The 23,691-nt window shown below is 38.3% G+C and overlaps 1 protein-coding gene across 2 annotated transcripts in view; it reads right to left on the bottom strand.

Moving 5' to 3' along the window:
- The window catches only part of RNGTT (RNA guanylyltransferase and 5'-phosphatase), a 188,731-nt gene that overhangs the window by 33,375 nt on the left and 131,665 nt on the right, over nucleotides 1–23,691 (bottom strand). For both annotated transcript variants that reach the window (XM_054194690.1, XM_054194691.1), the window contains exon 14: nucleotides 1,252–1,318. In XM_054194690.1, coding sequence (XP_054050665.1) covers nucleotides 1,252–1,318 — 67 coding nt within the window. The remainder of the gene's footprint in view (nucleotides 1–1,251; nucleotides 1,319–23,691) is intronic.

Below are 23,691 nucleotides of genomic sequence, written 5' to 3'. Positions count from 1 at the left end.
CTTATAAACTCTTCCCGGCCAGGGGGAAAACCTCACCATTTCGCTGCCTATTATTAGAAACGGATGGGGCGGGCGAGGGCAGGAATGGGGCCTCATTTGGAAGGGGAGAACAGTGTGAGAAAACTTTTGTAAAGCATTTAAGCCAGCACTGTTCTGAAGGGTTAGCACCAAAAATATACAAGATTATTTGTGATGAAACTTGTTGCAACACAACGTTTCATGCAAGAAACGTCTAAATTTTTTGATTATGAGCCAAACTGAATATTATACATGTAGGAACTGGGGAGATGGGAGAAAAGGAACAGGGAGGATAAAAGTTAGAAAAGGCAAGTATTAGCTAGATATGGTTGGGAATACTGTTCTTTAGTAATGTAATTAGGTATGGCAAAGGAATGCATCTGAGTTTAGAAATTAAGTTTCATTTAGATGTAAAACAAAACCAAGGCTTTTAAAATTCTGAGGGGCACGAGCGTGTGCACACAATGGAGGGAATAACGCTGCCAAGAGTGTAGAATATATAGTAATTACAGGTATCATCTGGGACATGGAAACATTACAGCATTCTAAAACAGATACCACATTTCCACATCCAGTGTAATGGTTGACATGCTAATGCTTCTCTATCTTTTTCCTACAAAAAATCCCAGTGAAACTCATCAAAATCAGTCCATGTATTCTTGTAAAACATTTTTGTTTGCAAGTGACATAACAATAACTAATTAGCAACTGGCAGTTAGAAATGTGAAACTACTATAGTTCAACTGAAGGAAAAGAACCAGGATGTCATAAAAGATAAATGATTTTCCAGCAATTGTATGAGTCTTTCATAATAAATCTAATAATACTTGCAAAACAATCTCTGCTTTTTACTGCTGTATCTTCCCTGTCAAGGATCACTTAAAGAATTGCCAAGTTCCAAAAGTGGCTTTGTTTTAAAATGCTACTGAAAAGGTAACCTAAATTAAAAAAAAAAATAAAAAACAAACAACAACATTTTCGTTCTGATAAACCAAAATCAAAATTAATCAAAAGATTACAGGAAAAACTAACTTCTTTGACAAGTTAAGTACAGAGATGTAACTAGAAGTGAACCCAGAATATGGTAAACATCACGAAAGTAGCACTATTTCCCATTACTTTTCCTGAAGCTGTATTGTTAACTTGAAGTTCTCTAAATAAAGACTTAAATCATACAGAAGTTAAATAATTTAAACAGCCACCTCCCCTCCCTTCCCAGCTTATTAGTCGTACCTTAATTTGTGCAAAAGGTCTGTCAAAGTTTCCAACATAAAGAAGACCAACATTCTGGGTGAGTAGCCTAAAAAAATGAAAAAAATCTTTTAAGATATCACTTTACATCCAGAAGGTTTTTTTGCATCTCCAATAGTTGTTACTGAACCCTAGCGGGATAACGAGCTTCATTATGATAGCAAGAGCTACCTTTGCATTACACAATTCTATTTGAACTACTGCAAAAAAGGAAAGATGTGCATTAAAGATGGATGGACACCAGTAATTTGCGTTTATGGCGCAAGCAGCTCTTCAACAAAATAATTTCACAGGCTTCTTTGCGATGGCTGTCACTCATTCAATGACATGGAAAAACGGCAGGTATGTACCTTTTCTATTTATTAGAAACCATTAGAGACAAATGGACAGCAAGAGAAAAGACTAGTAAACACATTCAGAGGAGCAGGCCTAAGAGCTGAAACAGATTAGAGCAAATGAAAGTATGCACAGTAATACAAAAATGACATCACTACAAGTAGAGAAATAATAGAGAATCTCTGCAATATTGTCTAATGGCTTCCTAAATAAAAACAGCCCCAGGTGCAGTTTGTGCCTGCCGTCCTCTTCAACTCTTTACAAAGTCGTTGCATACACCACCAAGATCCAGAGGGACAGAGGGATAAATTGACTCAAATGACTCTTGGTACTTCTGGAAAGAGTTAGTTTGATCTCTGCAGACACCTTGCAAGTCAATGTTATTACTAGAAAAACTCCAAATCCCGGAGGCGCGTTAGGGTGCCACCACTATCAACAAGCAGACAAGAACATCACTGGCCAGTGAAAAGGTTAGGAGAGCACCATGCTGTCCAAACCAGACAACCACGATGCTCCTCTTCGCTAAGGAAAGGCAGAGTGGTCATCCACTCCACTTCAGAGGCTCCAAAAGTGTTGCACTGAAGTACAGACACCTCAATAAGGTGAAGTCCTCAATGACAGACCATTGAAAAAGTTTCTGTTTTGACTAGAAGTGACATTCAAAACCCATCATACCCTTCAGTAGCTCCAAGTTTTCATAAAGTGTTTGCTATTTTGTATTCTCCTTCAATTTTATATCCCTTCCATTAGCAATAAGGCCTCGCATATGGATTAAACTTCCCCCTAATTAGAAATAACCAGAAAATAAGTAAGAATGTAGGCATCATTCTGCTCAAGTCTGACACTGGCATATCTCTTTCTTTATATACTTTTAATTTATAGTGAGTTGCTTTTTTTTTTTATATATATATATAAACTGGTTGTCATTTTCTAACTAATATCTCACCATCTCCAGACCTATTTTCATAAACAAAACAGAAACTTAGACAGCAGGAAACCATTGTTTTGACCTTCAGTTCACACAATATACGTATCTTCATATAATTTTGATTCTTCCCAGCACTGATAACAGTATGATATATATGACCTTAAACCGGTTCCCCAGCAGTGGGGAATTGGTGTAACTTGGCAAAATGGCAAAGTTGACACATTTACATACATAAAACAAAAGTAAAAAGCGGTGTTGAGCCGTTTATCATCTTCAAAAATCCTTTTATAATTAGATATCACATACAAAAATTTCCTGGGCATTGACAGAAATACCCAAGGGAAGGAAAGACCAGTAAGGATCAGAGCAGATCAGCCATGGTACGGCCAGGAAACTGGCTTCCTGCCTTTGCCCATCAGTGTGCCTGACTCCGTAGGGATGACCGCTACCATTTCGCAATGGTTCTGCAGCACTGGCATACGGAAGTCAGGATGAGTACATCAAACTCATTTTCAGTCACAATAAGTCAATTTCATTCAGAATGCAGGCCTTCAGAGCTGAAAAAGCCAGCATGTTGATCAAATCTTCTCCTAGGACTGTAAAGCAAACTTGGAAAATATTTAAGGGTTTTCTAAATGAAAAGAAACATATGGGAAGTAATTAGTGGAAAAGGTTAAAAGAGAATCTGTAAAAAAGGATTCAGGGTGTGTTACCATATTTTAGAGAGGGGCGCCTTAAAGCAAAAAAAGTATTTTAAAAAAGAACTGCACATAATTTGTGTAAGGCAGAAAGGAAAAAAATAAAATCCATTAGCTGTATTTCTAGTAAGGGACCTATACAGTGTGATTATTCACATGTGGTTATTCTTCACATTGTTTTCTTTAATGGGTAGAAATGTAGGACTGTTAAAAATCTGAGTCTTTAGGTTGGCTTTAGTTAGCAGTAATGAACATCTACGGAAACTTAAGATTTATCTTTCCAGAAGACCACATAGCAGTTTACACTGTTTAACTTGCTATCACTGACGTGCACTCAAAACCTTCAAACCAACTGCAAGAATTGCCTTCCTTAATAAGACCGATACTGACACAGAAGAACAAGCTCATTACTATTTATTCACCTTTCACCCCCGTGGCTGGAAAGTACTTTACTTAGAAATTTTTATTTGTATTCACAAGTCACTTCAAAAAGGCAATGTTAATTCAATGCAATGTTAGGAAAATTTTTAGGGAATGGAAAGTTACATGTAACTCTCCCTTGCTTAAGTAAAAGGTCGCATTTTTTGTTTCTTTATCTTTCATGATTCCTCTTGAGTTCTGAAGTTCAAAATTATATCACCAACATGCAAATCCACTTGGTTTTTCGTATAAGCATTCGATGAGGTTGAAATGAGCATCCCAATACGATCATAATTTAACGCTCCTCCTCGCCCTAATTGGTCCGAGCAATTAAAAAAATTTCCAAATCTCATGACTAGTATAAACTCTTTTACTTCAGGGTCTTTCTTGAGCTCTCTTTGAGAGCAGCCCTCAGACAGAAGGACTTGGGGGTATTGGTGGATGAAAACCCGAATATGACTGACAACGTACACTCACAGCCCAGAAAGCCAACCGTATCCTGGGCTGCATCAAAAGAAGCGTGGCCAGCAGGTCGAGGGAGGTGATTCTGCCCCTCTACTCTGCTCTGGTGAGACCCTACCTGGAGTACTGCGTTCAGCTCTAGGGCCCCCAACCTAAGAAGGGCATGGACCTGTTGGAACGGGTCCAGAGGAGGGCCACAAAGGTGACCAGAGGGCTGGAGCACCTCTGCTATGAGGACAGGCTGAGGTTGGGGTTGTTCAGCCTGGAGAAGAGAAGGCTCTGGGGAGACCTTACTGCAACCTTCCAGTACTTAAAGGGTGCCTACAGGAAGGATGGGGAGGGACTCTATCATGGAGCATAGCAACAGGACAAGGGGTAACTGTTGTAAACTGAAGTAGGAGAGATTTAGATGAGATATTGGGAAGAAATTCTTTACTGTGAGGGTGGTGAGGCACTGGCACAGGTTGCTCAGGGAAGTTGTGGATGCCCCATCCCTGGACGTGTTCAAGGTCAGGTTGGATGAGGCTTTGGGTAGGTGTCCCTGCCGATGACAGGTGGGTTGGAACTAGATGGTCTTCAAGGTCCCACCCAACCCAAACCATTCTATTGTTCTTTGATATCAGCATAACCTCCATACTTCAGAGACTGAGCTCACACAGAGAGTCTGGAGAGGTAAGCAGACTGCAGCAAGAGTCACTGCTGAGGCTCTGGATAGGCCAAGCTACTGCAAGAGTGTTACTGCTCCCTCGGTAGTCACCAGCGGCAGTATCAAAAAAATGACATGCCATTGAGGAGAGAGGCGAGATAAGAGGAGTACGTGTCAATCTCCATCTCACCCATACGAACTCAATGTGACTGATCTCTAAGTTACCATTAAGATGTACTCCTCATCTACCAGAAAGTTCAAGTTATACATAGTCATTGTTATAGTTCTTCACCACTACACCAGGCTGCACTTTTTAAAATACCTAAAATTAACTTCATTCCATAAACTTCAACATGTCTAAATTGATACATTCTCTCCTATGCTCTCAACTAATTACCCTTTGCCTTTGAAGACTTTCCAATGGTAGACAGGTTTGGTTTCCATATTCCAATGTCCTCTTTTAAAATGTCAGTCTTCCATTTCTTATCTAACTTCACATTTGCACAGCTCTGTTCTCTAAACACCGTCGGTGGTACTGAACACCTAACCCTGCTAACGGCTGGACATCACCTATAATTGGCCAAAATCAATACCAGCCTTTGAAACAGGGGTGACAGTTTCACAGCGCAATGATCATCTTTGAATTTCACATCCAAATAATTACCTTAAAATTATGAGAAACAATTGTCAAAAATGCAAACGCCTACTCGCACTTCAGTATATATATTTACTTTTACTGGAAAATACGTAGCAATATACAAAGTTGCCTCAACTGATCATATCAGCTTACAAATTGATGTGTTTTTTATTAGCGTCTCTTCCATTCAATACATTATCAACACGGTTCCCATTTTTTTTGTGTAAGTAGAAGGAAAGTAACATCACTCCAAGAAGCAGTGGTTCTTTAATATGTGCTTTTATATATATATTCTATATATTTAATAATGTCCATATGTAAGATTACACTCCCCAGACTCCTGTCCCATATACCCAAGTGAGCAGACTTATAGCCCAAGGTGCCTATTTCAGGCTGTATTGTTACATTCCACGCAAACAGCACAAAAAACCCAAAAAGTATCTGGACGAACCATTTCTGATTTTTGCCAATACAACGTCAAGGTCTTCAAAGCCTTGCCAGTACCAAGACAATGCTGCCATACAGTTACCAGCAAATGCCCTATTTTCTGCCTTCAGAATCCTAGATTTGGCGCTTTCTGGGATGCAAAACATACCTGTGTTTTCAAAATCCAAGCTGCAGGAGCCAGGCACTGGATGCCTGGTGGGGAAGCTGACTGCAGGAGTGGGCATGGTCAGGCACAGTGAGCGAAGAAAAAGTTGTGGCAACAGTGATGTGAGGGGGGTAAATGCAAATAAATATAGGGTAGGATAAAGGGCTTGGGTGAAAAGAAACTTGGAATAAGGTGGAGTGAGATGGCAGGGAATGTGAAACACAAAAGGGATGAGAGGTATAAAGGAGTGACAAAGCAGCCCTCCGGGTTGGAAAGCACTAGAGCAGAGCTCTGGGCTGGAGAAGACTGGTGGGTTAGGGCTATGGGAGCAGCAAGGACCGATTTACCACAGATCTCATCCTCCCCGAGCACAGGTGACCTTGCTTTGGGGATGGACAGTCCCAGTAATGTCGCCCCCTTCCTACCACCTTCAGCCATGGGAAGTAGAGCGACCCTTAGCTGTGGACTTTACGAGGGCAGCGCATTTCAAAGAAGCCTGATCACTTCCTCTTCTCCACACATGGCCTGTTCCCAGTAACTCACTAAGAGCTGTTTTTTAAAGATGAAGGTGGGTATTTCAAGATATTCTTGACAAAGATTCAGGCACAGCTCACCGACACACTAATGCTCCAGCCGTTAAGTAGTACTTTGCGAAGGCAGAAAGTAGACGTCAAATAGTTCCTCTGTGTCTTGTTGGCAGGTATGCCTTGAGGACGCCACTTCAGCTTGATCTGAAGCTCAAAAACCAACGCCTTCAGACTCCTTGGAAGTCTGCTCGGGCTATCAAACAGTGCCATCCAAACTGCAGAGCTGAAAAGGTAACTTCTGACCAGTCATATACAAACGAGCTGTAAGTTCCCCTCTGGGCTACCTGGATCCTAGTGCTGCTATGCAAACTACAGAAGGAAGTTTCCAGAAAGGGGCATGCAGAGAAATAAAGGAGCAGGGTGGAGCCAGGTGCCGCTACCTCTCACAGGAGCAAGTTACTGCAGATGAGCTGAACGCGGTAACTTGCTCCTGTGCGAGGCAGCAGCTCCTGCGGTTGCAAGACCGGTGGCATATGATGCAGGAACACAGACTTGAGACTTGCAGCTCTAGGCAACAGCACAGAGGCCAGACAGGCTTGGAAAGAAGGGAGTATGGAGTGAAAAACGCAATGCGTGCAGTAGAAGGGCTGAAAAGAGGTAAGGTAATTGGCACTGGAAGGGTGGAATGTGCTGAAGGAGAATGATGACCAATGAACAGGTATATGGGCTTGACCTGTCTGGTTTTTCAGGATGAAAGCTGCCATGAGACAGAGAGTGGTAGGCATGCAGAGCTGCCTCCAGTAATGCTTCAGTTCTCCACTACCCCTCGGAAACAGAACATATAACGTCTTCCTTAAATTCCCACAGAAACGCTCACCAAAATCTCAGAATTGATGACCATTTAATCAAATAGTATCTTGCAGTATTTGTATTAGACAGTCCTAAAATTTAAGTTGACATACCTGATGGTTGAAGAACTGTTCATCGCTCCACATAAGTCAACAGATTCTCTGTTTCTGGTTTCTATTCTTGACTGTTGCCTGTTTCTTTCACTAGCTCTTGCAGCCATCAAAAAGTCTGACTCTAGATGAGTTTGTGTTTGTTTTTAAGTGCTCGACAGGTGCAACAGCTTGCCACCAAAGCTTTGCTAGGTGTAATAAAACTTCATTGTTATATCGCATAACCAGAAAAGTATCTGAATGCACCCAAGACTGCAGAAGGTACTAAAACCCAGCTTGATGGCTGCACATATCTGTCTGTACTGCTAACGACGGTGCAGACGGAATTGACTGCTTTCAGCAAAGGACGAGGGGGAGCTCCTGCTGTGGTCTGTTCTACCTGAAAGAACTCTCTCCAGATCAGACAGAGGCTTCTCTGGTTGATCTGAACAGTGGACTCATACCTGAAACATCCTTGGTGTCTGCCTGGAAGGGATTTCACCCTAGCAGATATGATTAAACAGGAATACCAATTCCACTGATGAAACAACAGGATTAAGATGCATGGATCACTTCCACTAGACAGTCAGAAGCAGCATCAAATCTGATCTAACAAGTTCACCCTTCCTATGCTGCAGAAAGACATCTGCAGTCTTCACAGAGGTTGCAGGTGAAAAGATTTCAATCCTGGGAAGATGTATCAAGAGTGGAATAGATGTGAAGCAAAATGGAAAGAAAAAACAATCCTGACACTCAGTGGGGCTACTGACCCTTGAGCGCATCCATATCTTTATTGCTAAGAACATCTCAGCAGACACATTAGTGGCTGATTAAGGCCAAAAATGGAATACAACCTGTTTAAAGTATAAATTGGACTGTCGGATAAAATTTTAGGAAAATTTCTGTGGCCACACTCACATTCTAAACTCACATATTTTAAATAACAAGGGTTAATATTAGTTATGGTCTGAATGTTTTTACATTCAGTTTTAAAATACAACTTTTGTGTGATAAGCACATACAAAGAATTCCACTGTTACACTCTACGTGTGCTTTTAACTGTCTCTGAAAATCACTCTGGAGGCATTTGCACATTTTAGGCAGAAACGTCTGTTGTAAGTTACAAACACAGTTGAACAACAGCCCTGAGAACAGAAGAAACACCTTCGTAAGCTCAATAACTGTATTTTCAAACACTATTTGATTTTTTTTTCCACATATAGCTTTGAATATATAGGTAATTTTTTTACATAATTTTAGGAATTTTGTATTCCATTATGCAAAGAAATTATCCCAGTATGTCGTTATTGCACGTGATGACATGAGCACAAATAAAGCATCATGACACAGGAGAACGGACACCATGTTCACATGATGCAGCTGATGTCCTCTTAAGAATATAATAAATACTCTGTATTTATATGTGTATTTATATGTGTGTGTGTGTGTGTGTATATATATATATTATTTATATGTGTTCACTTAAACTGAGGGAAAACTGTGCACTGTGCTGCAATATCATAACCATGGAAAGAGAAGCAGTTTCTTAAGTAGTCTCTTGAACCATAACTTGGATTCTACTACAGTGACATTACAATTATATTTTTCTTCTTGCTTATGATAATTGTTCCCCATCGCTTATCAACTCTAATTATGTATTTTCTAGGAATATAAAATTGAAAAAAAAAAAAAAAGGAAGAAAATCAGTAAAGCATAAAGAGAGAATTATAAAAATTGATGTTAGGGTCAAAAGAATTAACTTCCTACACTCAATTTTCTTCTGAGATCATTAATTATTTCATTAATTTATTTCACAGACAAAAGAATAATATAATGAAAATATTATACTAGGTATTATGAAATATAGATGTATATAAACGGATCTGATTAGAAATCTGGAAAAAGCAAATACCGGTGCACAGATAAGCTTGTGGACTTGAACTGACATGCATATATGGTCCACAAACAACGCGCATTTCATTTTCTTCCAGAAGCAGGCTATGAAAATATTCTAACAAAATTTTGTACTCATCAGTCATGCAAGAAAACTTTTCACGGACAAATATAAGCTATTCTAGTACAATCATCATGGTAAAGAGTAAGCAAACAAACTGTATATCTGATTTAGGACATTCTTCCTCAAATTAGAGCACAAATTGAAAAAAGCTACAAGGAAACTGGAAGAGATGCTATGCACAGCTGGTGACACAGTAAGGATGCAAAAAACCCTGGGTTTGAACTCAAGAGGGGAAAAAAGTTGGGAAGGGATACAGTCAAGTGCTAAAAAAGATTAGCATTGTAAACAATTTTACAATGCTAGATTCATCTCTGCAATAAGAAAAACCCCCCAGAAATGTAAGCAAAACCTTTCCAATTCAGTGAATTCTGAATTTGCAGAATATCCCAAGCCAAGTTAATGGTGATGGCAATCAACGTAAAACAGTACTCTAAGTAATATTCATGGGGGAAAATGCAGTGGATAGCACAAACTACAGACTTGAGTTTAACACCCTCAGCCTTCCCACATATTCGTAAGTATACAGCTTTCTGAAACACTCAGGCAAAATTATCAATGTTATGTGCTAATTGCCCTTCACAGGAAAAGCTCCTAATGCATAATACTTGAAAGGCTTCACTGAACTACCTCATGCCCTACAGTGAATCACTGTCTGTCATTGACTATTGATAATAGGAATCTAGGAAGTAACTGATCCCTGAAAGACATACTTCCACTGAATAACGTCACCACTGTTATATACCAAACCCAACAAAAATTATATTTAGAGAGCTCAAAACTGCAAAACGAAGTGACCTCATATTTGAGGTAATGGTCTGCAAGTGATTCTAATTCTAGATCATGGTCAAAAAGAATAAAGTGACCAATACCAAGGTTTACTTTGAGTTAGGAGGGTTTAATTTGCGTTATTTTTGAACAAGTGTTTTGCTGTATTTTTTTTTGTGCAGATGCTTTCCTAGAGATGGGGAGATTTTTCAAAAATAATTCTTGCACTTTATAAATAAAACCACAACATCAGATATTTCCAAAAGCACTTCCTTTTGTTTGCTGCGCTTGTGTCTAGCACTGATAATATTTTAATGTTTGTCCAGGCTTTGCCTTACAGGCAAATCACATAATAAAAGCATTTTGACTACATTTATATATAACTTATCCATAAAAAGTAGAAAGGAAAAGTAAGTAGAAACAAAAAGTACCCATTAAATAATGATACCCATTCCTCCACCACTGGAATATTATTCCCTGAAGTATAACAAGCAATTTGGCCAGGCTGCCCATAAATTATCTGAAAAATGAGGCTGCTTGCCTTTTCCTTTGGGAGATTATTACGTAGTCTGAGAGATTTCACTATTAGAATCTATTTCTGATGGTAAACGTCAGTTTTTCTTTCTGAATATCATCCCTTTCATCTCACTGAAATATAGGACAGGAGTAAGGAACTATTCCCAATTTGCTGAAAGACCTGCCTGACACAGGCTGTGCTGCAACTCTGCCCAGATTTATCCACATATCGCAAAGCAAGGCCACTCACGCAGCCCTGCAGCGGACTCACTGGAACACTGGACATTCACCTTCTAGGTGAAGGACCCCATTGGGTCCTTTCACCTTGGCCATCTTTTAAAATATAACAGAGACCACAATACTAGCAAATTCAACACACAGAGTTAAATGAAGAATTAACACCACAACGCAAAGCTTTTTATCAGGAGACTTCAATAAAACAAGAAGCCTAACTACAGATATTTTAAAGTCAAAACAAAGATATTTAAGTGTTTCAGGAGCTACTTAAGAAAAATGGATTTCTAACAGCATATAAGATATAGAAGAAACAAATGAGATAACGGCAAAAATATCTCAAGTATAGCCAAGTACAAAACTGGTAAAAAAAAATTCAGTAGTTTCACTTGATCATGTGGAAATACAAGGAGCAATGAAGGAAGGCGGGAAGACTGCTGAAAAGTTAGTGGATTTGTTTGTTCCCACTGAAAAAATAAAGGCACCTAGTCAGGAACACTTGTTTTTTTAGTTACCAAAATGAAATGCCTGCAGAAATTGATGCACTAAAACAAAAACTCTGAGGATAATTAAGATGAAATAAATCACCAAACTCTGATGCAACGTATCCAAGATTTCTGACATTTCTTAACACAGAGGGTCTGAACTGCTATTTAAAAAAAAAAAAAAAAAAAAAAAAAGTAAATCTTTAACACCTAAAGAAGGTAATTTCTGCCAGCTTCTCTGAGTCCTATCCTTCAGCACAGCATTGTTCAGCCTGCCTACCTTGGCCACGCACGGCAACGCGACTCAGGAGGTTGCACATCCCCTGCATTCACACTGTGGCTGCATCTGCCTCTCTTTTGATCATTTTAATGAAAGAGTGCTTAAAAAGGAGTGGGGGGCAGGAGAGGCACCACACTGACATAATCGATTCAGACTGCCAAAAGGCTTCTGTTACACTCTTCCACAGTAATTTATTTTTTAAAAAATAAAACTAGGCAGTAAGTACTTTTATATGGAAGAGGCTACTTACTGCTATGGATCAAACCCTGATTAAGAGACTGGACAGGCAGAATAAATGGTCAGTTTTCATCTTGGCAAAGGCCAAGTGACTATTCAATTTATGTAACAGGCTGTTTAATATATTTATCAGTAATCTGAAAAAGGCATGAACAGAGAAAGTCTGCTGATGAAGCAAGTTTTGAAGCAAGGGCTGGCAAGTTTAGCTAGATTACAAAGTTCATCACTTTGAAAGGAAGCTGATGCCATATTTACAATCTCCCTTACAGACTTAGCATTACTTTCCTCTGCAGTGAAAGATATGTGCTCCTGTGCATACGAATTAGGGAAAGGTACTTACCCAATTAATCAAGGCATGTATCATAATGTACGTGAAACTGGCAACTAGAACTCTGCTATTTCCTGACTTTCAAAGGCTTGACTTTGAAACTCATTGAACTTCCTTTCCATATGAGGTTTTGTCATTCCTTTGTCCTTGGTCTTTCTATTTTTAAAATAAAATAAAATAAAAAAAACCAACAAAAACCAAACAGAAAACCCAAACTTCTGTCCTGCACAACTATTCTAAATCATCAGAGCAGAGTTGGAAATCGAAATATTCAGCAATTTTAACACAGGTTAATACTGCTGAAAAGCCATGACAAAGAACTGGCAGGAAAGCTGCGATGGGGTGGTCTCATCTGGCTATAACCTCCCCCGTTCTGCCCTTCATTTGTCAGCACAGCTGCTCCAACAGTTTTCTGGTTTCCCCAGTGCCCTGCATGCTGCACCCGTGGTGGCAAGACCTCACGGCACCCCCAGACTTTGTCAGCTAACACTTCCAAGTAAAAGAAAACAGGCCCCTCTGTAGGTTGGCCAAATTTAGAGAGAATTCCTCTGCAATAAGGACAAGACACTTCTGTATCCCGTGGAGGTGACTATCATATATCAAAAATCTGATGAATTATGGATGCAAAAGTTTTTCAGAGAAAATATTGTAAACCACTCTGAAGCACAGCATAAGGTACCCTGAGTAAACCAGTTGGCACCAGTATCCTTTTGACAATGCAAGGCAAACCAACAACTGATCACGCGATCCGTATTTCGTTCCTCACAACAAAAGAGCAAGGAGTGACTGAATTATGCTGATTGAGGGAGAATTCAAATCTGATAAATACTTTATCACAAAACACGTAATGAGACTGGAGCTCATGCCCACTGCCATGGCGTGCAAGAGAAACAGGGATTAAACATGTAGGCGCATAATAAAAATATCCAGAAGACTAATAATTTCTCTTTAAAAAAACAGTAAAGAATATAAAATTCACTCGTCTACATGGATCAGAGATGTAATCAGTATTAAAATTCCCACCTTATTAAAGATCCTCCGTGGGAAGGCATTATGAAAGAGCACCCTTAGCCATACGCATGTGCACTGCCAGACCACTCAAGCTGATTCTTTTTCTTCCTGTTTCACCACATCACTTTAATGATTTAGTCAAAATAAATACTTTAGTAATTAATCATGCACAGCCACAGAAATGATAGAACTACAGTCTACAAACCATTTAGGCTTGGGTTCATGAGTGAAGCATGTAATGAACAACGAAGTCTTTGCCCAGGATTGGGAGTGATACGCGTTGGGAGTGATTGGGAGCTGCCATCTACCCAGACACAAGTGCCACCAGCAGAACACATGAACACCCATCTGTTACGAACAAATCTACCACCCAAAATAAGGTAGGAAGGCTGTCAGAGACTTCATGAACTCTACTGAATGCTTCACTCTCTTTTCTGAAACCTACACGGATGGTGCAAGATTTAGCTCCTCTGTTCGTTATAAAATTAAGCCCCTCAGCATATTCATTATATCAACTTTTTAATGAAATTTCTTTTACAGAAATTCTTAAGGTAGTAATAAACACAGAATGAAGTGTTCTGTATTTTGAAGAAATGCAGCTGAAGTACTTTCCTGGGTGTGACAAAAGAAAGGACTATTACCTTTTAATACCAACTACCAACTCTGGAATACCGATTATTGCATTTGTAATCTAGAAGACACTTGCAGTAAAGCTGCCCTGTCTGTTTGGTGTATTACTCTGCTCAAAAAAAAATCAGCATCCTTACCCATAAGGCTCCTTTCTCTCTGAAGGAAATCACTGCTCTGCTATCGGGGTGCTCTGCCTCACTTCAGAAGTGCCACATCTCCTCCAGTAACCCCTTTCTCCATTCCTCTTTCTTTCCTTTACTTCTGACTTGAACACTCAGCTGCCCCTTGGATTTGTTTTGCACAGGCTTTTTAAGATGACTATCTGCCTCCAATACATTCCCCCCTTTCCCCATTCTTCTTTTTCCAAATTTTTATCCCAATTCCCAAATTTAGAGAGGGGAAAGGTGCTTTTCTTGGAGCTGCCAGGAAGGGAGTGGGAATGCGCTGGGATGACGGCAGCTTGAATGACGATAAGAAACAGAGGGCAGCCAGCAAACAGATTAGGAAGCAAAATCAACTCTGAGATGTGTCTGCTCCACACACAGCATTGGCTTCACAGCTCCCAGGTTGAGAACTTCTGTTCCAGCTTCTCCTGAGCAACCATGATCTCCACAGCAATACAAACCGGTTGCAGCTACTAAAAACACTCAGGGCACTAGCCAGGCTCCCTTCTTCACAGGCACTTGGGGTATGGTTACATCTGAGTTCACAAACACCCATGCCACCTGCTTGCCTGTGCTTGGGCTGAGGAAGAGGACCAGGAAGCATCATCATCTTATGGAGCTGCTTCTACAAAATTTTGGGTCAATATAACCATTTTGCAAGCTCTTCATATGCTATCAGTATTCCTAGTCTCTTCTTTTCCAGCTTCTTAGACTTTACTTGAAATGATTAAGCTATTTCTTGACTCTATAAAAAGTCAAAGAAGCTGAGGCCTGGGTAATGAGCAACTTGCAAAAATATATCTTTCCTATGAACGGTGGGAAAAATAATTGAATTCTTCATAAAAATTGCTGTATTATTATTACTAGAGAAAGAGAGCACCTTTTCATTTACTGTACTGAATTATGAATTTTTATTATGTAGGGCATAAGTGAAAGAGCAATTATGATCAAATGCTAACTGCACAGGACAAAAAATTAGCCAGTCCCTGGCTGGTAACTACTGATTTAACTGGTATCAGGATGACCTGCTCTGTCTTTTCTTTCATCTATTTCTGAGAAGATTTATGTAACATAAATTATTAAGTTATTAATTAACAAATGTACAGTAAAGCAGGGTGGGTTTTTTTTTTGCTTTTTGCAATATGCCTCCAAGACATAATTTTTTACTGCAAGCAATTTTGCATGTGCTTTTGGACTATATTTTACCCTTGCCAAGAAAAGCCTGCTAAAAAATTAGTGCAACACGGTTCGGTATGTTTTGATTTTCCAAGTAGAAGATCCTCATGGCAGTATTTAAGCTACCTGCACAGATAATAAACCTGTTTAGGGAATACAGTCAACTGCAATTAATTACAGGTATTACAGAAAAACATAAATCACATTGTTGATTATAAACACTGTGAACTTAATTCAAGGTAAGGTGAACTAATTTAAGGTAAGACAAAACCTCTAGGAAAAGCAGTATGTTTTCTTAGACTAAGCAATATAGCTCGGAAGAACAAGGACTGGAGCATGCAAGTTAATCTCGTGTTTGAAGAAAGACTTTGATGTCTTAGAATTTTGCTATTTTTAAAACATATATGATAAGCATAACAAAATAACTTGAGCTATCGCGTTTTCCTACATATCCAGTCTTACCTACATCTTCAGACCATCAGAGAGAGAAACTTATCAACTGGCATACAGGAATGCAATTTCGGTCATTTCATGGGAATCCTATGCATTTTAACCAGGACTTTAACCACTCTGGAGTAGCAACTGACAGCAAAACCACCCCTCAAGACTCACATGCAAATATGAGTGAGAGAAGGAAAGGAGAACGAATAAAACTTTAGCAGGAAGACAAAATTAAGTCTATCTGGGAACAGTATCACAGAAGCAAAGAGAGAAAAGGGCAAACTCATAGAGCACATATTCCCGTAACAGATGACGGGAAACCTACGATTTAACACATGCCTTCTGTGAAGATTTACACCAGCGAGGAAACCCACCAATAAAGTGTCTCATATCTTCTTTTACAACCTGGTTTCTTAAAAGAAGTTCAATTTAGGAGTGGCAGAAGTTATTCCATTTATTCAGCTCCTACAGATCTGTGCTCTGGCTCTACCTGTCTCAGCACGAGTAACGCACAGCCCCTGGGGTCGACCCTTTTTAGAGGAATTCAATTTCTTTCAGTTGCTAGGCTGTAACCTTAACATTCCTCAGCCACATTTTATATGCACAGACTAGTGACAATGGGGTTACTTTGACAGTTCCTACAATGCTACATTTTTTGTCTAATATGTTTAATTTCAAACTCAGAATACTGCTTTAATTTTTCTACATCCAGCACTTACACTGGAAGAAGACTTATCCACGATTGATTTAAAATGCACAGAAAAAGAATTATCTCTAGGTTTACTTTATAGGCACACACTTATTTTGTTGAACCAGACAAAGAACATCTATCAGACAACAAGTACTACAACTGCTGCAAAATCAAGTTGTAATTGTTCCTTCAGAGAAATCCTTTATCTGTTTAAAAATTAAATAGGCCATTCCTTTCTTTGAAGCTACTTTCAACGCCACCTTGTTATTATGGCAGAGAAAATCTATTATCAGACAGCAAACAGGCACTTCATTCAGGTATAAATCACTCAAAGCTAAGATAGAATGTAATTATTGTATTTAACATCTCAAACCTAAAAATAAGGAAAAGAGAATTGTTTTCCTTAGGACCAGAATGCAGGAAGAAAGGTTTTTAGACAAGCAGAAGAATTCTTGTTCATTAAATTGTTATGAAGACACCCAGGCTAAAGAAGTCTGAGTGAGGAAAGAGGGTGCAACCTCATACTTGAGAGCTTGTGAGAGTTACAAAATTATTTCTTACACAACTTTCTCAAGCTTGCACACATGGCACAAACAGATATTCTGCAACTGTCCCAATATCCCAGCCAGTTCCTTAGAGCCAAGCTAGTCTGTTTTCACTGCAGTTGAAACAATGCTTATTCTCCTCATTATACATTATTCTTTCCCCGTTTGTCAGTTTTATTTAAAACCCACCTTCATATAAGCTTATTAGTGGTCTTTCCTTATATAGAAGGCCAGTAGCTACCTACAGAACCGCAGAGTTCGTAGGGGTTTTTGCTGTTGTTTTGGTTCAAGTACAGCAAACCTGAGTAGAAAGCTGTTGCAGCTCTCAGTAAATCAGTAACAGATTACCTACAATGAGGGTAGAGAAAGAAGCTCTCTAGAATGAAGGTTTCCCCCACCCACTTCTTCCCCCAACTCCTTTCTTGCTGCTAATATAATTCCATAACTTCTGTGTTTCTATCTTCACAGGTCTCCTAGGGAATTAAATTTCAGGATGAAGCTTTGTCAAAAAAACCCCAAAACTGTGAACTTCTCTTGTTGCCACACTTGCTGTTTTAGAGCTTCAGAAAATCATGCAATTTAAACAAACAAACAAACAAAAAAACCCCCAAAACAAAAAAATCCCCAAACCCATATGAGGTTATTTTCCCTCTCACTCGAGTTAAAAAGCTATTTGTGATCCTGGAGCTATTACATCAGAAGCATTAATTTAAAACCAGGACATCACCACATTCTTGCCCTTTTGTCATATCAATTTCTGTTTTTTCTGTCTGAAAAATCGTCTATGCACTTCATGTCTCGCAAGAAATTCATATCAATTCAACTTTAGTAAATCAAAGGAATAATTTAGGTTGAGCAATAATAGACATGTATCTTCTGCATTAAACGAGTACATAACTAGATTGCATTGCTTAAATATTCACTTGGCAAAAGAGAGAAGCAACTCTGCAAAGTCTGCATCTATATTATCTTTATGCTGTGGATTTCTGGATTGTTTAATCTTTCTGTATGCAACTTTCATTTTAAAAGAATCATCAGTTTCATAACAGAGCAAACACGACCGTTTAGACCAAATGCTATGTAAAGTCCCTTGGGAAATGAACGATCCTCAGACTACACAACAGAAAGCAACAGAACAGACAATGCTGGGGAATTTCAATATTCTTTCTTTAAAAGAAGGGCTTTTCTTCACTACTTAGGGTTGTCTAGTAAACTTGTCAACAATGTAAGATTTTAAGTAATTTGTCCCACATCTTTAAAGCATGGCATAGTCTGAAACAATTTATTTTTATTCAAATGAAAGTGTTTTACAAGAGTAAAGCATACAGGATACAGGTGTGCCTCTTGCAAATACAGGCTCTACCAAACCATAAAAATTCACATGCCAAACAATACCAAAGAAGTTTAATTTTATCTTTGAAAAAGGCAGGATAACATCTTCAGAAGACACTTGGAAAATTCCTCCATAGTGCATGTCTCTGCTTGTTACAAAGAGAAACAACTGGCATACAATATATTTTAAAAAATTTAAGCTGTGTAATAGCATGCTCTCATTTTTAATGTAAAAGAGAAACTAAGGTAAGTAACAGAAAAACCATCACTGTTCGTGCAAAAACCATACATCATATCCTATTATAAGGCTGAGTAAATGAGGAAAATGACCAGTTTTCATTATCTAGTTTTAATGACGTAATTCAAATAACTGAAGCTTCATACTTCTGCTGCTAAAACAAGCTGTATTTATGACCTATCTCAGCTGGAAGAAAGCATTTGCATGCCATATCACTGTCTCTTCTAAAACCAAAAAATTATTCTAGTTTATTACAATACGCAATTCATCTTCTGAAACTCAATTTTCTTAACACATAAGTAATGTCTGAAGATTTTTATTGAAGTGAATATGGTGCAGAAACTAAGCACAAACATCTTGCTCAGTGAGGCTTGAGAGTCATTTCTGCTTCTCTTCTTGAACGAGAGCAGAATGAACAACAGCGAGTCCTGAATCAGACCTCTGTACAGATCATTATCATCACAAATTAAGAAGTCAGAAATGCTACTAATACATTAGTTGAGAAGGGTAAACCGTGCCTATAATGAGTTTTTCCTTTTGGAGGGGAGAGGATAGTTCAGAGCCTTCATCAGGAGATATCCAATTCACTTTTGAGTCCATCTATCCTGCTCTACTCCCCAAATCCAGTCATCTCCTACCACTGAATATCTACTTTCAAGCAGAATTTTATACTCCTGAGTAAAAAGGTTAAAAACTTGACATTTTGAGATTTAATGATTTAACATTCACCAAAAGACTTAAGTACTTTTATAAATATCTGTGAGAGATGATGGGTTTGATGTGCAGACCTGAGGAGGAGGGCAATTAATCAAGTTAACTATACTGTTTCATTCCCCTCATTCCAATCTTCACTATCCTGTAATTAGAGGTACACACGTTATATTTCATTTATAATCCATGGATAAACATTTGCTCACCGGGCAATCTTTTAATACTTTGTGAAAAAAGGCTTTATTTTAAAGTATGAGAATAGCCAAAGACTATAGCTTTGAAAGTATTCAGTAGTTGTAAGGGGAAAAAATGCCATCTGCTGGGTACAGCTGAGGACTGTCCTTTTCTTACCAACACACCATGCTGCCCTGAGCAAGTTTTCTCCTCATTTCAGACTTCTTTTTTTCCCATCTTGAAAACTGATACAGATATATGCATTGCTTTTGGAGAGTATGTAATAACAGCCTCATTAAAACTTCTTGCTGTCATACCTCTCAGAGATCGGGAGGTCTGACAACAGACATGATGACTAGCATTAGAATAAGGATGCTTTTAATCTTTCAAGAACATTAAAATTGTCTCTAACCCCCCCGATATTTCACTTGCTTTTGCATCTCCACATATATAAATTTTGCAGTTAGGTAATTAAAAAAAATATTCAGCTTATACATATAAAGTAGAGCACAAACAAAAGCTGGCATTTGTTTCTCTGTTAGTCATATACAACTTTTCTACCATTCATAAGCTAGAGTTCGACCATTGCTTGGTAGAGTGCACATGCAGAACCAGTTAGTTACCTATCTTAATACCATGAAACCAAGGCACTGAAAATCATATTGCTATAACGAAAAGGACAAGTCGAGAATGGCCAGCGAAGAAATATACTTACATGAAAAGAGCTGAAAATTTGAAATAGCGTCGTCAGATTTAATAAAATGGATAATCTTTAAAATTAAGAAGTATGACAAATGGAGGATAAGGTTCCTACATGTAAACATAAGGAGGAAAAGAGGAGTTTTGTTTTGATTCATAACAGCCAAGGGATTTTTTTTTTACATTTTTGTTTGTGCTTTTAGTTTTACAACATAAAGCAGCAGCTGTCACCTGTGTATGTATACACACAAACATATGCATATAGGTATAGATATTTATAAATAAAAATATCTGGTTCATTTAATACAAAGCTGAAACAGCTTACAACCTTGGAAATCTGAGTTTCAAAGTTAAAATAAAGGCTTATTTCTCACATATACAATGATACTAAAAATGAAGTAGGTCCTGTGAATGAACATATCTTCCATGTGTTTAAGATAAAAGCCTTGAAGTTGATTTCAGAATAGAAATCAGTACAAAACCTTGCTTGTACTTCACACTCACTGTCATGAGACTGCTTTGCAAAAAGCAAGAAAGCATAAAAAGTGTATGAAAATAAGGAATTTTGGCCTTTTTAAGATCCTCTAGTAGGATGACAAGCGTACATCTGTTGTCAGATGGAACCAAATCTCTACTGAAAACTATTAAAGGCTTTTTACAAAGCACTAGATATTCCCCGTCGAAGTGCACTATGCGCACAAGCTCCATATCCAGTAGTTACTCTTCTTTTCCCGATTGCTTAGGTAAGTAACAACATGGATTCTTCATTACCATTGACTCATCAGGCCTTGATTATGCAAATTAGTATCTCACAGACAGATACATGCACCTATAGCCTCACTGATTTTAATATGTTTCTACAATAGGATAAGCATCTTTTCCCAGAAAAAAAAACAACATTATAAGCCGGGTGCTAGGTAAAAAGATGGCAAGTGGGAATTACCAAGCCTATGGGAGATCCTAAGTCATTAAAGTAACAGATATTAAAAATTCAATTTATTTCCTCAGAATGCAAATGTCCCTTAAAATGCTAATTTAAAAAAAACCCTCATCATGTATTTATTTTTTTAAATCAATCATCACAACTTGAATCCCTACAAAACCACAGATACTGGATAATTATTCTAAAAAATAATTATGTAGGTTTCTTTTCTAATGCCTCTGAGGTTGTAAGATAAGCGCGTGTACGAGGAGTTTCTCTTGGCTATCAAACAGGGAAGGTGAAACTGCTGATAATCTCCCAGTGTTTTAGAAGCCCACAGTTGTATGCGTACCGTATCGATAACACTGTCATACCAGAAATGCAAACAACCTGAATCGGGGTCATTTATTTTGTTGACATGTTTTGCTGATTCCAAAGTACTTGTGAATTCAGGAAGACACAAAAAGCCGGGCTTCTAATTCCTAAACCAATTTCAAAACATTCTGATGGTATCAAAGCAAATGGAATGGTATTCTTGGAGCTATGACTGTCATGAATTATTTTTATCTTTAATATATTCATTATTTAGTACTTATATCTGTTCTTTTATGATTTGTGAGTTTAGTATTACCAGAAAATTAAATAATAAAATGTTCAGAGTAAGACCGATGAAGAGCACAAAACACATACAGTATCTTTGGCTGTCCAGTCTGTTTGTTCTACTCTACCATGGCGATAATTTTTTCTCCTCTTCGTTTGCTTTATTCTTCTTTGAAATACACCACAGCATGCAAGGAATTCATCTGAGCTGAAGTTTTTTTTTCCTTAAATACATGTTTCTTTCATTCCAAACATGACAGAAAAATACTTAATATTCAAATCTCTAATAATCCTATACTAACGCTCTTTTCCAAACATCGTTTTAATGTACCAATCTGAAAACTCAAGAAAACAGACAATAAAAACTCATTAAGCAACAAATTAAAAAAAACCCCACCAAATAACTGAATATTAAATCATACTGTAGGCAATTAATGCAAATAAAAATATTCTGAATTACGTTATCCTTTATAGCATACTCACAAAATACAGCAAAAACTTGTCTGAAGGAGACCAAATAGTTACTACATGCAAAAATGCACTTCAAAGAAGCTCATATCAATTTATAAAATCCATTAAAAACACTTTGAATGGGATGTTCAAGAATACTCAAGTAATAACTCCTATAATTTAAAAAGTTAATTTATATTGGTGGAAAAGGAAAAAATATGTTCACAACTGAATTTCAGTAAGTCTGAGAGCAGCATATCTATTGTTCAAGCTATAGCAAAAGGAAGATGAACATTTACTCTACTTGAATTAGACAGTTTTTAAATTATTCATCTGGCAAACCTTTAGAGCACATAACAAAGAACAATGTCAAATTCCTCTTAATAAAAAATGCATGTTATTTTACTTTGCAACTCAAAAATCTTCACTAAAAGGACAATCCCACAATTTGTAAATTAAATGTAGGTACAGTAAGTATTCTGAAAAATCTCTATATAAAGTAAAGAAAGCATGAAGAAAGAAAAACAAAAATGTTTTAAAATATTTAGTAATTAAATGTCTAACAGCTCCATATTATTTGCAAAATATTTAACATCTGGTCTACAGGCAAGCATAGAATAACTCTGATTGGAAAGGATCTTCACAGGTCACCTGCCTCATGGTCAAAACAGGGTCAGCTTCCAAGTTATATCAGGTTGCTCAAAGCCATATCCATCCAACTTCTGAATATCTCCAAAGGCTCTCCAATCTCTCCAAGATTCTACAACTTGCCTGCCTACTACAGCGTTTGACCTTTTCACACAGTTTCTCCTCCTGTCCTTCTACAGTTTGGGTCCTTTGCTTTTCATTCTTTCAACATGCATCTCTGAGCAGCCTGGCTCCATCTTCTCTATAACTTGCCATTAGGAAGTCGTAAACAGCAGTAAAGTATTACACAGCCTTCTCTTCCGCAGCCCGAACAAACGCAGTTCTCTCAGCCACTCTTTGTATGTCATGTTCTCCAATTCCCTTACTGTCTTGGTGGCCTTCCACTGGACTTGCTCCAGTGCACCTACGTCTTTCTCATACTGGGAAGCCCACAACTAGACACAGCAGTCCAGATGCAGTCTAAGAAATGCTGAATAGAAGTGAAGAATCATCCCCTCCACCTGTGGTCCAGTTATCAGCTGGCCGCCTTTGCCGCAAGGGCTAATTGCTGCCCCAGTTTCAAAACTTTGCCCTCCAGTAGCCTGAGGTCCAGTTTGCTTACGTAGTCCCTAACTTGAACTTCCTCCCCTGTTGGTAACAATTCATTTCCCTGCTCTCTGCCATGAGGTTCAGGGATCTCAGAGGCCTAAGAGTAGACCTTGCCAGTCAAGACCAAAGGAAAAGAGGCACTGCATACCTCAGCCCTTCTCATATCTTTTCTCATGACATCTCCTGCCGCATCAGCAGCACCCAATTTTCTTTAGTCTTCCTTTTGTTACAAAGATACCTGTAAAAGTCCTTCACTTATCTTCAACTCAAGCTGAGTTTTGGCTTTCCTAATTCCTTCTCTCTCCACCCAAACACTGTTTTTTTAATGTTCTCCACAGAGGCCTGTCCCTGTTTAC

This window comes from Rissa tridactyla, chromosome 3 (genome assembly GCF_028500815.1).
Source record: "Rissa tridactyla isolate bRisTri1 chromosome 3, bRisTri1.patW.cur.20221130, whole genome shotgun sequence".
In the NCBI taxonomy this organism is placed as follows: domain Eukaryota; kingdom Metazoa; phylum Chordata; class Aves; order Charadriiformes; family Laridae; genus Rissa; species Rissa tridactyla.
The sequence above is the reverse complement of the archived record's forward strand: the minus strand, read 5'-3'. Positions and strand labels throughout refer to the sequence as shown.